General features: G+C 38.8%; 1 protein-coding gene across 1 annotated transcript; it reads left to right on the top strand.

The window, feature by feature from the left end:
• The first annotated feature begins 4,148 nt into the window (after window positions 1-4,148).
• On the top strand, window positions 4,149-15,231 carry ABRA (actin binding Rho activating protein). The gene is made up of 2 exons (XM_001088098.5): window positions 4,149-4,899; window positions 13,208-15,231. Exons 1-2 carry the CDS (start codon window positions 4,232-4,234, stop codon window positions 13,683-13,685), a joined length of 1,146 nt encoding a protein of 381 aa, XP_001088098.2. The 5' UTR covers window positions 4,149-4,231; the 3' UTR covers window positions 13,686-15,231.
• Window positions 15,232-16,364: the final 1,133 nt, after the last annotated feature.

Genomic DNA, 16,364 nt, shown 5'->3' with positions numbered 1-16,364 from the left:
CTGTAAATTACATATCTGATAAAGAGTTAAGTATTTTAAAAGTATAAATAAAACACAAATTATTAGCAGAAAGACAAATAACCTCATTAAAAAATAGACAAAGGACTTAAACAGACATTTATCCAAAGAAAACATAAAAATGGCCAGTAGGTATATGAAAATGTGCTCAACATCAATAATCATCCAGGAAATGCAAGCCAAAACCACAATGAGATATCACTTCATATCCATTAGGATGACTATTATCAAAAAGTCAAGAGATAAATGTTGGCAATGATGTGGAGAAAAGTACACTGTTGGTGAAAATGTAGGATGTTGTAGTCATTATGGAAAACAGTATGGAGGTTCCTAAAGAAATCAAAAATAGAACTATATATGATCCCACAATCCCTCTTTTGAGCATATACCCAAAGGGAATGAAATCACTACCTCATAAAGATATCTGCACTCCCATATTTATAGTGGTATTTTTCACAATACCCAAAATATGGATACAACCTACATGTCTGTAGGTGGACAAATGGATAAAGAAAATGTGGGATATGTATATATGTGTGTATGCATATATATAACATATATAATATATATATTATATACACGTATGTGTGTATATATGTGTGTGTGTCTATATATAAAGAAGGAATGGAAAATTATTCAGCCCGGAAAAAGAATGACATCCTGCTATTTGGCATAACATGTATGGACCAGAAGGACATTTTGTTAAGCAAAATAAGCCAGACACAGAAAGAAAAATATTGCATGATTTTTTTTAAAAAGGATAAATATATAGAGTATAAAACAGTGGTTACAGGAGTCAGGTTGGGGGATGAAATGGGGAAACACATGGTCAAGGGATACAATGTAGCAGATATGTAGGATTAACAAATCTAGAGATTTGATGTACAATAGAGCACTATAGTTAATAAAAGTGCGTTAGAGATTTTAAAGTAGATTTTAGCTGCTCTTATCAAAAAAGCAACTATGTGAGATGATAAATGTTACTTTGCTTTCTTATAGTAATTATTTTGCTATTTATTATATATGTATTCCATAAAATCATGTTGTAAACTTCAAATATACATAATAAAACTTTAAAAAGCAGCTATTGTGGCCTGGTGCGGTGGCTCACGCCTGTAATCCCAGCACTTTGGGAGGCCCAGGCAGCTGGATCACCTGAGGTCAGGAGTTTGAGACCAGTCTGACCTATATGGCAAAACCCCATTTTGACTAAAAATACAAAATTTGCCAGGTGTGGTGGCGTATGCCTGTAATCCCAGCTACTCAGGAGGCTGAGGCAGGAGAATCGCTTGAACCCAGGGGGCAGAGGTTGCAGTGAGCCAAGATCATGCCACTTCACTTCAGCCTGGGCAAAGAGTAAAACTCCATCTCAAAAAAAAAAAAAAAAAAGCCCCCCCAAAAAGCTATTGTTTCATACAGCTTTGAGCAAATGTAGTTTCCTAAAGTCTCTTTAATAAGATTATACAACTGGTTATGAGAGTTGGCTTTACCTAACTTCTAAGTGTATCATGCAGAAAAATATATAAATGCCTCTCCTTCCTCTTCCTACTATTATTCATATGATCAAAAAATAACAAATATTATTTTGAAGATACTTTCTCACTTATAAGAGACTTCTTAGGTGATAATTATTTCATTAATCATCCTCACAAACAATTTCAAATCTCAAGGTTTCCTAGGAAGCTCCCAATGTAAAACACTTATTTCATTTTATTTTTGTCTTTGAGATTTTATTTTCATTTCTAACATAAATGAAACAGGAAAATCTGGAACTCCCAAGAATTTGAATTTCGATTGAGACAATGAACATAACATTTCTCTAGTAATCAAAGATGTATGGGAGGTGGCATACAGACCTTGCTTTCGGGAAGAAAGTCCCAAAGCACACGTGAGGAGGAGAACGATTTTATACTCTCTTCTGTAGAGTTGTGAACGAAGGACTGCAGTTGCCATGGAGGCTAAATCTCAGAAGGAATGACCAGGCTCTTTTAGAATCTGCTCCTGTTTTTTTAGCCAAGACCTTCTGCTGACATCCCCAAACCCCAGTAGCTGACTGCAATGCCAGTTAATATGTGAAAGACTGTTAGCATTTGCTGTTTCCATTTCTTCTCCCTCTATCAGGACTGGATCTGGGGCAGGTGTGGACAGGCAGCAGGAAAATCTCGTTGAAAGCTATAAATTATCCTGATTCTGGGCTAAGCGTATGGGTGTCTTAGAGGAACTCTATTTTTACCTAAGGCCTTCCAAGTGGGATGAAGAGATTCTGATAAGAACCAAACAGGTTGCAGTGAATCTGCATTGCTGGGAGGAATGCCAGAAATTTCAGGCTCAGATTGAAATCTTTGTTTGTAATAGCTTTCTTTCCTTGTGATCCAACTTCCTCTTAATTAATCAAGAGGGATTTTCTTTTTCTCCACATTTATGGCCCTTAGTTAAAGCTATCAGATGCTGTTGAACTCTGGAAACACCTCTGACAGATTTGTAGATCAAGTATTAAATCACTTCCCAATTTTTTTTTATCCTAGGAGGTAAATAACCCACATGATGAAAAATATCAACTTTTTTTCCAAAATAAATGTCTCACTACCTGAAATAATTAATTTTTATACCTTTTTGTGCTCTTAAACAGCAGTTTTCAATCAGTATGGTGCATGCAAGACTGAAGGAAAGGATATAGTTTTAAAGCCAACAGAACTGTTGAATGAAAAAAAATTCTGCTTACTTTAAGAAATTATTCATTGCTGAGCCTTGGACATTTTTATCTGGTTTAATACACTGCATAGATGTTTCTCTTTCTGTCCCCATGCTTGTCTTTCCAGTCCTTTCAAAAAATATTATATTTCAGTCTCTCTTGTGAGAGTTGAAAAACTATCTTTGCCTACATGAACTTAAAGTCCTGCTAAGGAAGATTGTGTTATTAAAAACAAAGGGGGCTAGATGTGGGGGCTGACATCTGTCATCCCAGCACTTTGGGAGGCCAAGGTGGGAGGACTGCACAAGCTCAGGAGTTTGAGACCAACCTGGACAACACAGTGAGACACTGTCTATTAAAAAAAAAAAAAAAATTAGCCAGGCATGTTGGCTCATGCCTGTAGTCCCAGCTGCTTGGGAGGCTGAGGCAAGAGGATTGCTTGAGCACAAGAGGTCAAGGTTGCAGTAAGTCATCATCACACCATTGCACTCCAGTCTGGGGACACAGGAAGACCTCATCTCAAAAAAAAAAACAAAACAAAAACCAAAAACCAAAGGGTAAGAGTAGGCAGGGATGGGGATAAGAAGTGAGCTACCAATAGCATTCATTTATTCTGTCCTTAGAATTCTGTCCTTAGATGATCTTTTCAAACAAAGTATTTGAAAAGATGTATTCCAATAATAATTTCTAAAATTCAATGTGTATGCAGGTTTTAAAAACATTTTTTAATGATTGGACCAAAATTTTGACTGCCTTTTTGTATTTTAATATGAGTTATCTATACAATACTTCAAAGATGGGACTGGAAAGTAATTAGTCTTTGACTGTCTGGACTTTGGTCTTTCTCTTATCTGGGCTTCAATTTTCTCATCTGGAAAATGAAGGTTGGGTGAGTTGATTTTCTAAGGTCTATTTCTAATGGAGTTGAATGAAAAAGAAAAAGGCAACTTAGGATCTTTGATAACTGGCATAAAAGGAGGCACAAGCTTTGAATTACACGGATACGGATTTGAATCTCAGATTTTATTAGCTGCAGGAAGTTAGATTTTAGTTTACTTAGTTATAAAGTGGAACTAATTAGGAGCTGTACTGAGGACTGCTGGGGTTTAAATGGGAACAATCCTATAATGTTCCCAGGGTAATATGTACGCATATTGTATGCACCTATAAATGGCAGGACCATATTAAGGTCAGAAAAACATAAGGCTGAGCACATGACTTGATCTAGTAATTTCCACTCTGGCACTTGGAGAAGAAAGAGAGTGAGCATATCACTGTCCCTTACCAGCAGAGATGTCCCTCTGCCATGATGAAACTCGAGCTGTCATGATTTATAAAAAGAACACCATCAGGGCAAAGGCGCCATATCTTGGCAAGAAATGCTTCACATAGTTTCCATCGTCACTAAGCTCTCCTTCCCACCCCGCACCCTGCTTCTATTTAAATCCCAGGCACTCCACTGGACCATACTCATTTTAGCCACTGCCCAGGCTATCAGCAGAAAAAAGACAGGTGGGCAGCATGGCTCCGGGCGAAAAGGAAAGGGAGGAGGGCCCAGCCAAGAGCGCCCTCCGGAAGATACGCACAGCCACTCTGGTCATCAACTTGGCCCGAGGTTGGCAGCAGTGGGCGAATGAGAACAGCATCAGGCAGGCCCAGGAGCCTACAGGCTGGCTGCCGGGAGGGACCCAGGACTCACCCCAAGCTCCTAAACCAATCACACCCCCTACTTCACACCAGAAAGCTCAGAGTGCCCCAAAGTCGCCACACCGAACGCCAGAAGGACATGGAGATGGACAAAGCTCAGAGAAAGCCCCTGAGGTTTCTCACATCAAAAAGAAAGAGGTGACCAAAACGGTGGTCAGCAAAGCTTATGAGAGAGGAGGGGACGTGAGCCACCTCAGCCACAGGTATGAGAGGGATGTTGGTGTGCCTGAACCTGGGCAGCCAGAGAATGACATTGACAGAATCCTCCACAGCCACGGCTCCCCAACACGGAGGAGAAAATGTGCCAACCTGGTATCTGAGCTCACCAAGGGCTGGAGAGTGATGGAGCAGGAGGAGCCCACCTGGAGGAGTGACAGCGTAGACACAGAGGACAGTGGCTACGGAGGAGAGGCCGAGGAGAGGCCCGAGCAGGATGGAGTGCAGGTGGCTGTGGCCAGGATCAAGCGCCCCTTGCCCTCTCAGTAAGTGAATGCATCCTCCCACTCCTTGTATCAGGATCACTACTGAGTCCCAACCAACTCTGGGATGCAGCAGATGAAGTCCTGCCAGGGTTAGAGCGAGAATCTCAAAGACTCAAAGGCAGTGAGTACTGTAGAGGAGGGATGACCCTGGGCTGAAGGTCGGTGCCAACCTTAGACATGGACCTTTTGGTCAGGGCCTGTGCTATTTTGTTTCTCCTTTTTGTTTTGAACTGAACATCCAAGTCTTAGCCTCAACAAAGATTAAGCCATCAGAGAAGGATGCCTGTTTTGTGTGAATTCTTTAAGTCAGTTCTATAATGAGTAAAAAATTGGCTTATTTCTTTAGAGATAAGAGTGGTTTCCGGTAGACTCACTGGGGAAACTTACCTTGTCCCAAATGTCTATGCTATTATCAGGAGATACGTCTGCTTCAATAACACCCATGGAACACAAATCTCTGAGGCTGCTGTCTAATTTGAGAGCAGGCTCTGAATGAAGTCAGACCCAATCCCAAATCCTAGTTAGGCCCCTAACTAGTCCTTTTTAAAGCTGATTTTCTCAGCTGGGCACAGTGGCTCATGCCTGTAATCCCAGCACTTTGGGAGGCCGAGGAGGGCAGATCACTTGAGGCCAGGAGTTGGAGACCAGCCTGACCAACATTGGTGAAACCCCATATCTACCAAAAAATACAAAAAAATAGCTGGGCACGGTGTTGCACCTCTGTAACACTCCCAGCTACCCAGGAGGCTGAGACATGAGAATGGCTTTAATCAGGAGGCTGATGTTGGAGTGAGCCAAGATCATGCAACTGCACTCCAGCCTGGGCAACAGAGCAAGACTCTGTTTCACATAAAAATAAAAAATAAAAAATAACAAAAAAGCGGATTTCCTCATTTGTAAAATGACAGCAACTGTAAGCTTTTGGGAGAAGTTCTATTGTATTGGGAAATGTAAATGAGATTAGGGTTATCAAATACAGAGCTTGTCACATATGCTTAATCCATGAAAACTGTTATTACTCACATAGATTTGGTTACTTTGCAACTTTTCAAATTTTCAAAAACAGTTTGTCCTATTTGTAAACAAAGACAGCAATAATTAAAATGTCTAGATGCTAAATACACACACACACTCACACACACTCAATCCGAAACATTTGTATAGACGAGACACGTGCTTTATTTCAAGACAGTAACTCCACATAGTAGGAAGTCAGGATTTCTTGTTCCACGATGCCAGGGTATCAAAATATAAGAAAAGTGTCCGATGTCATTACATTTATAGACTGACTCCCTTTGGGGACAGTGTGTTTTTCAAGTCTCATGAAACAATAAGAAGAAGAAAAAAAAAGGTTACCTATTTTGACAAAAAGCTGTTCTTTTTTTTTGAGATGAAGTCTCACTCTGTTGCCTATTCTGGAGTACAGTGGCACGATCTTGGCTCACTGCAACCTCCGTCTCCTGAGTTCAAGTGATTCTCCTGCCTGAGCCTCCTGAGTAGCTGGGATTACAGGTGCACACCACCATGCCCAGCTAATTTTTGTATTTTTGTAGAGATGGGGTTTCACCATGTTGGCCAGGCTGGTCTCGAACTCCTGACCTCAGGTGATCCGCCCACCTCAGCCTCCCAAGGTCCTGGGATGCATGAGTCACTGAACCGGGCTTAAACAGCTGTCTTATAGTTTGAGACTATAAAGGTGTTTTGAAAGAATTAGAACTACTACACTACTAGCTTTCAAGAAAAATAAAATGGCAAACGGGTAATTGCAATAATCTGTCACGTGTTTAGTGTATGCTATAGGTGTTTAAATGCTTTGTCGCTTCACTTCTCATGACCCTCTGAGGTAGCTATTCACAATTGCAGGGATAAGAACACCAAAGCTCAGAGGGTAAGTTTGCCCAGCAAGTTAGTGACAAAGCTAAGACTTGCCCAAATGCAATGTTTTGAAACCAGACATGGTTCTAACCTTTGGGCACTGTCTTGAGGATGCATTCAGAGGTCTGGATTTGTGCTTAATATAGAAATTCATGATCAGAAGTAACTATGCTATCTGAACATGAGGAACCATATTCCAAATTCTGGCCTTTTGGATCTTGGGACATGTGTGCTAGAAATGGAATAATGGGGTCCAAAAGAATAAAGACTGAGGGGGCACAATGACAAGATCTTTCTCTTGGCACATTTTAAATTAACTAGCGGTAGGGAGGTGACAGCTGGGACCAATCTTGAATGCATAGTAGAGCTAGACATTCTTTGGCACTTGTCTAAGCACTTCTCATATATTTATTTAACCTCACAGTATGCTCATATGATAGGATATAATCATCATCCCTCTTTGATAGATGGAGACAGGAGATGAAGAAATATGAGGGAATTTGTATGAGATTTTACAGCCCATGAGATTTGAACTCAGTCATTCTGGCTCTGAGTAAACTGTCTCACCTAAAAGTGGGGAGTGGGATACAGGACCTGTCTTGGGGTTTCCCAAATCAGGCTAGTACATGAGCACCTTCTTAATGTGTTGAAATGCCTACACTTGGAATAAGAGACAATTAGATTTGAATCGTGGTTACTTTGGTAATCCTGAGTCTCTCTATCCTCATCTAAAAAATAGATGTGATAGCTCATATCTCATGGGGTTATTTTTATATTAGCTATGTAAAGTGATAGACTCAGGGGAGCTCATTAGTAAATTGTACTCGTTATAATACAGGGAGCCAGGCTTGGTGATCCCAGCCCTTCAAGATGCTAGGAGCTTGGCTCTGTAGGTTCAGAGTGGTAGTGGTAGTTAAATCTCTTCTTTCCTTTTTTGATTCCTTTCCCTCAGTCTTAGAGTACATAGGGTACCAGAATGGTGTATGCAGCAACAGCAGCTCTTAATTCCATTGGTAATCCTAGCTGTGCTCAGGAAACTTCAGCAGACACCTCATAGGAATTTTTGGCCAATGATACTCTCAAATATTGCTTGAGAAATGAAAGCAGCATTACTAAGCCAATTTGAAAAGTCTTTTTGTCCACTTAGTTTTAATTATAGGCACCCTTCTCTCCCTGTATCTGCCAATAAGGAGAAAATTATGTATCATAGACGTTTAGGTGGAAAGAAAGTTTCGTGGTGGTTAAGATGTTCCATGGATAATAGAAACAAAGAGATCAACTGTGAAAAAAGTAGATAAATTCTTTACCAACAGTGGTTTTTCTAACTGGAGTTTTACTATGAAAATTGTTTATATTTTGTCTTACTTTAAACATATTTAGTCTTTTGATTGTGACTTGTTCAATCCAGTTCCTTTAGACAAAAGAAATTAGATCTCTCTCCCATAAAGGTGCAAGATGAAAGTACCAATCACTTATCATCCTGTCCTCCATGTTTAATTCAGTGAAAATAATAGCAGTTGAGCAGGAGGCTGCCATTTTACAAACAGGGGAACTGGCACAAAGAGACATTAAGAAACATATAATCCAAGTCACAGAACAAGGAAGGGATGAAGTTGGGAAGGCACTTGTGTTCTCAACCACTATGCTACACTGTCCCTCTCAGTAGAGAACAGACTCAAGGAACAAAGTGGAGATCAAAATGTGGGCTTAATTAGTAAAATCCTAACGACTCCCAAAGTTCAGGGTTTTGGTGCAACTGTATTGAAGGACCTCACAAGAAACAAAGGCAAAATTATGCTGTCCTTCTGCCTATGCCCAATTCTAGGGCCGCGAACCCCTTCCACAGACTCTGAAGACAGTTCAATCTGAAGGAGAATCACAGGCCTGGCTCTCAAATGAAGCTGAAAATGACAGACAGCAAAACTGCTGAGCGGAAATGTCATATTGCCTTTTGAATGCTGTCACCCTGCTTCTGATAAATGTGCCCTTCTTGATGTCATGCTCTCAGTAATCAAAGGGGCTAAACTGTCTGTAGGGAAGGACAAGCAAATCAACGCAGCATTTCTCCTAGAAGTTGGAAACGGTGGCAGAGATTCTTTGCTTCGCTGACAGAGGAGGGTGCCTGCATGAGGAGGAGAAATGCTCCCTCTACAGGAAGATCTGTGGAGCTGGCAATGAGAGCCCATCTTCACGTTCTCCATACAGATGGCAGACAGAAGAGAAAATCATGCCTCTAGGCGCCCCAGGCATTTTGAAGCTGGTGATTCAGGAGAAGGGCAACCATCAGAAAATGTTTTCAGTGGCAGTGAACTTGCTGGATTTGAAATATATCTTTTAGAACTCTTATTTCCTGGGGGTTTGATTACATATATAATAATTTACCCATATAATCATTACTCTGAAGTGACAGAATTATAGATAAAATTGTTTCCCATCTTCTCCTCACGCTGCTGAAGAGGCCCATTTAGATAAGAAACAAATTTCAGAATATATTTTAGTAAATGAAACTAGACTTTCCTAGACAGATTGCTTGTGATGTCTAGTAGAATTAGTTACCTTGAACATAGCAGGACAGGGAAGATACATATATATATCTTTTTTTTTTTTTGAGATGGAGTCTCACTCTGTTGCCCAGGCTGGAGTGCAGTGGTGCAATCTAGGCTCACTGCAAGCTCCGCCTCCCAGGTTCACACCATTCTCCTACTTCAGCCTCCCGAGTAGCTGGGACTATAGGTGCTTGCCACCACGCCCGGCTAATTTATACTTTTCATTGACTATAAGAAAGTTTGTTTACTAATAATGAAGAAACTGAGAAGGTGGGTCTGGATTTAGTATTGCTGTTCCAAAATATGAGTGAGATGTTAGCCTTCAAATATTGCTTTGCTTTCTTTCAATTTATGATAGGTTATCTTTCTAAAGTTAAATCTAGAGTTTCATTCACATTTTTCCCTAAAATTTTTAAAAACAGCATAATCTGGTATCGATTCTTATATTTCTGATATTTATTGACCAAAAAAAATTCAGTATATAAGACTTTCTAACCCTGACTTAAACCCAAACCCAATATACTTTGACCTTTTAAAAACTGGAGATATAAAAATAATACAGAATGTTTATAAAATAGAGAAAATTAGATGCTCATTAAGATGAATTTCCTTCTTTTTTTTCCTAGCCCTATTTTCTAATTCTTTCTTATGGGACCAACTTTCTTTGGTGTTCTTCCCTCTAATTAGAGGGCACTACAATTTGACAATATAACAAATAGACATTAATATTTAAATGGTGCTTCCTTTAGGAGCTCTTTACAGGTTTTTTTTTTTTTTTTCCAATAGAATCTCTGTCACCCAGCCTGGAGTGCAGTGTAGTTGTACTATCTCAGCTCACTGCAACCTCTGCCTAACAGGTTTAAGAGATTCTCCTGCCTCAGTCTCCAGAGTAGCTGGGACCATAGGCGTGCACCACTACGCCGGCTAATTTTGTATTTTTTCAGTAGAGATGGGGCTTCACCATGATAGCCAGCTTGATAGCCAGACTGATCTCAAACTCCTGGCCTCAAGTGATCTGCCCACTTCACCCTCCCCAAGTGCTGGAATTACAGGCGTGAGCCACTGTGCCTGGCCTAGAAGCTCTTCACAGATTTATTAGCACACACCAACCCCAGCTGTTATCCCAAATGACACTAAGTTGCAACATTTAGGGAATCTAAGTTCCTAATTAAAAATTAGAAGAAAAAGCCTACATCAAAGAATCAGAGACCCATGTAATGTGGTTTAAACAAATTACCTCTGGATGCAAATTTGAGTATTTACCTATTTTTTGCTTTCTTTATTACCAAATCAGTATAATACCAACATAAAAGAGAATTTTGAAAAGTGAAAAGAACCAACTGTTATCTGGATACTGACATAATCATTTTTAATTATGCAAATGTGATTAAATTCTTTAGCCTAGTGCTTATACATTTTACAGAGTTGTGATTGTATCATAAACCCAAATTTGTATTACTTTCATTATAAAATATCCACTAAGTACCTTAAAAAGTGCCTGGCACACAGTATCGTAAATAAATACTTCAAAGCATGGGAGGGATGTAAAAGTGCTCAAAAACTGTTTAAAGGCAGGATGCATTAGGATTTACACAATAGGGCAGCACCACAGTTGGTGCTCAGGAGACAAAGTATGAGTTAATAAATCACACTATTCACTTTCATTTGAGATACTTCGAGCCTCTACTCTGGCAGGACACCTCAGCTGTTAAGTCTGGTATGAAATTCACGCTCTGCCAAGATGACCTTGGGCTTGATACTGAAGAATATGCCTTTGATCAGCATGGTGATCAGTCATTGATCAGCATGGCTCCAAAGGGACAAGGTATTTGCTTTCTTTTGATAATGAGATCGAGCAGCCCACACTGAGGGCAGCTAAACAAGAAAAGTCAATGGCGAGGCAGGGGATCAACTGACAAGGAGGGCTGAGGGAAATCCATTACACTTCAGCCCGGTGAGCTCCTAGCACTTCTTCATACATATATTTTACAAAGGTGTAATAATCGTGTATACAGTTTTTGTGTGCTTTTTTTGTTTTTACTAATTCACTGTGTCATATACTTTCATCCATGTTTGTATAAAGGATAGTAGTGTTATATGTAGGAGTATTTCCAATTCCAATTCTATTGTGCTATGAAACAATGTAGCAAGCGTAGGACTTTGGGAAACATCCAGCATAAGAACTGATGAAAGTTCGCCATCTAGTGGATGTCATTTCTTTTTTGAAAACAATGTTAATGTCAGTATATATTCCTCCAGGTCCACGTGTTTGGTTCCAGCGTTTGGGTAACCAGATTTCAGGAAGTGAGTCTGGATGGTGAGGGATACCCAAATCTGACTGGTTGCTGGGTTTTTAATAGTAAATTGCGAGAGCTGGGATAGCTCAGGCATGCCGTTCACACAAGTACTTTCAGCACCACCAATCCCAATGCTTCCAGGCATGAGGCCACTTGTTACTGGGGAGAAAAAGGGAAGGTGGGACGCTTGTGAGGGTTAGGAGTACAACTCTCAGATAGTTCGAGTTCGTGTTTTACCTGTGAAGTTAGAGACCTAGGGAAAAAGTCTAGGTAATTGGACAAATGGCAGGGACGTCTTTTTGAGTTCTGGGATACATGTGCAGGCTAGGATGTGCAGGTTTGTTGCATAGAAAAATGTGTGCCATAGTGGCTTGCTGCACCTATCAACCTGTCACCTAGGTATTAAGCTCCACATTCATTAGCTATTTATCCTGATGCTCTCCCTCCCCAACAGGCCCCGGTGTGTGTTGTTCCCCTCCCTGTGTCCATGTGTTCCCATTGATCAGTTCCCACTTACAATGAGAACATGTGGTGTTTGGTTTTTTGTTCCTGCATTAGTTTGCTGCCCCATACTAATATTAGGCTGGCATCCTGATACTACTAGTCTACACTTTCCAGAGCTGGCTTTTTAATAGAAAATGCATTCTGAATTCCAAAGATACACACATTTAAAACACAACTTATTCCTTTATTAGACACTGTATGGGCCTGCTGAGTGGCATCACTGCATAGTAGAAAGAGCATTGACCTTGGTGTTAGGCAGTCTTGCGTTTGAATCCTACCCCGTCACCTATTTAGGGCAGTATTTCATAGTTATAGACAGGCTCTGGAGCCAACTTATCTTTGTTTCAAAGTCTTATCTTTGGTTCACTTAACAGTTTTGTGACTTTAAGAAGTTACTTCATCTCTCTGGCCTCAGTTTCCTCACTTGTGAACTAGGAATAGTAGTACCTATCTCAGGAAATGGTTGCGGGGAATATTAATAAAAAGCATATAGAATGCCAGTACATAGTGTTCAGTAAATGTTACTGTTGCTAGCTAGTGTTTTCTATATGTACAACTTAATATTTCAAAGTTTGTGGCATCATTGATACTAGTCTATATATGCTCTCACTGAAAAATACACATATGAAAATCTATATATGAGAAAATATTAAAATGCATGTGTAGTGGTATAGTCCTTACCTTTGGGAAAAAATTGGTTTCAGAGGTCCTCTAAGAACTAGATTCCTGAAAACACCTACATGATTCCAGTTCTAAAGTGTTACTAATACTCAACTTTAAGATATACACATTTGCATTAACTTTGTGTGGGGAAGCTTTTTTCTTAAAATAGATTTTAGTATCATTATAATGCTTAAAATATTCATAGAGAAAACAATCTAGAAGGATATGCACCAAACTAAGAACAATGGTGGGACTATGTATGACTTTTCTTCTTTCATTTCTAATTTTTTATATTGTGTTTATTTTTGTAGTGAAAAAATTATACTTACATTAAAGATGCATATGCATGGGAAGTACAAAGGGAAAACAACACTTGGTGTTAACATATCTGAATCTTGATTGTTCACCCTCTCTCTACTTTAGGGTAAACAGATTTACAGAGAAACTCAACTGCAAAGCCCAACAGAAATACAGCCAAGTGGGCAATTTGAAAGGGAGATGGCAGCAGTGGGCTGATGAACACATACAATCCCAGAAGCTCAATCCTTTCAGTGAAGAGTTTGATTACGAGCTGGCCATGTCCACCCGCCTACACAAAGGAGATGAGGGCTACGGCCGCCCCAAGGAAGGAACCAAAACCGCTGAAAGGGCCAAGCGTGCCGAGGAGCACATTTACAGGGAAATTATGGACATGTGCTTCATTATCCGCACAATGGCTCGCCACAGACGAGACGGCAAGATCCAGGTTACCTTTGGAGATCTCTTTGACAGATACGTTCGTATTTCAGATAAAGTAGTGGGTATTCTCATGCGTGCCAGGAAACATGGACTGGTAGACTTTGAAGGAGAGATGCTATGGCAAGGCCGAGATGACCATGTTGTGATTACGCTACTCAAATGAACCTTCAAAGACAAAAGCCAAATTTGGCCCACTATTGTCTTAATGCTAAATGCTCATGTAGGTAAAATGAAAATGCAAACTCTCTGTAATAACTTAGTAAATATTAAACAATTTTTACATAAATGACTTTCTGGCATTCTATTTCTACTTAGAATGAGGAAGCTTGGAGATTTTGAGAAAGCACAAAGCATTTCAGAAAGCATATAGAATGTAAATATATAGAAATAGGACGAAGAGTTGAAATTCCACAGAGTGTTTTTGTCTTTGAGACGGGTTCTCTTCATGTCACCAAAGCTGGTCTTTTACCTACTCAAGTGATCCTCTCACCTTAGCCTCCCAAGTAGCCGGGATTATAGGCATGAGCCACAGCACGCAGCCACTTGTATGTTTTAGGCAAAATATTTAGCTATTCATTGTAGAAACTACTACAGATTTTTAATTAAACATTACATCTAAGAAGAATGCTGAGTTAAATATCAGCAGAACATATAATAATGTGTCTTTATTTGGAAAAAAGAAAATACCATTAAGTTTGGTAAAATTAAATTTAAAATTTTTTCAGAAGCTTGACTTTGTATTGTTTATATCATAGCATCACTCACAAAACAAACACATATATAAAAAGTTGTCAAGATGTTGCTGAAATTGTGAAGTTCCTCTATGGGTTTGGATTCTAACAGGTTTCCAGTAAGAGTTCACTTCCTTGTTTGATTTGATCAAATCACATAAAAACAGACACTTCCTGTCTTAGCACCAACAAAGGAAGGCACACCCTCACTAAAAGTAGGGCAGAGGTGAGAGATTCAGATTTACTTGCCTTTGTAGGACTTCTTGGAGAAGTTTATTGTTTCATTACATGTCAGCATATAATGAGTCAAGCTGCTTGCATTTATATCAATACAATGATATATATTTCTCCAACAATGGAGAAATACAGAAAATCTATGAAGTGGAATGTTCAGTATTAGAAGAATCCCATAGAATCATTGGTGAATTAAAAACAGATTTGAGACAGTTTAATTTTCCTCATACTGTAACAAAGAAAACTTTACGAAATGTTTAAAAGTCATAAAACTGCAATATCAGTTCTGCAAAAGTAAAAAATATACAGTTATTATGATGGCAAGGAGAAAATCATTTGACATTAATGTGCGTATGTGATCTTAAAAACAAATGGAATGGAATGTGAGATTGCACTTCTTACTGGATTCAATGAAAGTTACTAAAATGCATTGATAGACAGTATAGCACTTTGGTGTTAAACGTAAAAATTAATGTCAAAATATGATACCTCAAAATAATAGGTATTAGATTGCTATAAGAATTATATTTGTTTTCATGTATGAGTCTCTTTCAAACTGAAGGTTCCAGTATCTTCTTTAAGAAAGTATGTATATTTTGTTTCCATACTGTATTTATAGAGCTACCAATTAATGACCAATATTTCTAAGTAGGATTTCATATAAGATGCACACTTCTATTACAAGTGAAACCTATGCCAAATGTTAAAGACAAATAGCTCAAGAATAAAAGATGTTTTCTTGTATTTTCTGTTCTTGTTTTTATAGTACTTACAGGTTATATTCCACATACACTTTCTTCTGTTTGAAATACAATAAAATTATAGAGTGCAACTTATAGTATCAGTAGAATATTTGTTAATAGATGAAGGTTTCAAGAGTCTCCTCATATTCAATTCTGAATAATAACAATTTATGCAGGCACTGACATAGATTATTCAAAGTTCAATTTGAGTGTAAGGATAAAGTAAAAGGCCTCTTCTCAGACAGCTTCTAAGATGTTAACTAACACTCTTCTGAATAAGGCCTGGCTGTAAAATCAGAAAGCTACTTTCCTTAGATAAAAAGGCCTGCTGTGTGATAGGCATATCTTCACAAGCACCTTGTGAGACAGACATCAATGTAAGAGGTGTCTAGTGATACTAGCTTGTGGTTTGTAGCCTTTTTTCTTCATTGTGTATTATTCTTCTGATAAATATTTTATTTATTTTTAAGGCCATCTGTCATCTTAATGTTTCGTGAATTGGGATCCAAAAATATCTCCTAAACCAAAATATTATTATCCTAAAAACTCCATGATAGGAATATCCATAGTTGAAAAACTTAGGATATTTTGACAAAAAAAATTAAAACAAAAAATAAAAGAACTCAGGTGGCAAAAACAAGGTAATGAAAGTCCTCATATTTTTATAGTCACCAAATAATATATGAAATCCTATATTTTATCATTGATAATTCTAAATTCCCAATAACAGGCAATATATAACTATATATTTCCCACTCTTCAGGATTTTCCTTTTCCAAACTTTCAATCAGGTATTTGGAGGGTTTCTGTGCTGTACTTTATTACCCCTTCTATCTCGTAACTTAAAGTTGTGTAAGTTCACCTCATCACTCTGCCCACTTACACTACAAGGAGGGAAGTTCGGAGCGTGGGCTTTTTGCTTCCCACAGTATTGCAAGATGAGGCTGCATCTATTCTTGGTTTGCCTTCTGCTTTTTCCTTTCCCTTCCCAAGCTCTACTTCCTTCTTTTTCTGTTCGCTACTAACTGATAAAAAGTAGAGAAAATCCTGTGCTGTTTCTCACATGATATAGAAACAATTCTGTGTAAACTAGAATTTTATGTCAATGGGAACTTCTCTATTACATCACTGTTC

The sequence above is a fragment of the Macaca mulatta genome, chromosome 8 (assembly GCF_049350105.2).
Source record: "Macaca mulatta isolate MMU2019108-1 chromosome 8, T2T-MMU8v2.0, whole genome shotgun sequence".
In the NCBI taxonomy this organism is placed as follows: domain Eukaryota; kingdom Metazoa; phylum Chordata; class Mammalia; order Primates; family Cercopithecidae; genus Macaca; species Macaca mulatta.
The sequence above is the reverse complement of the archived record's forward strand: the minus strand, read 5'-3'. Positions and strand labels throughout refer to the sequence as shown.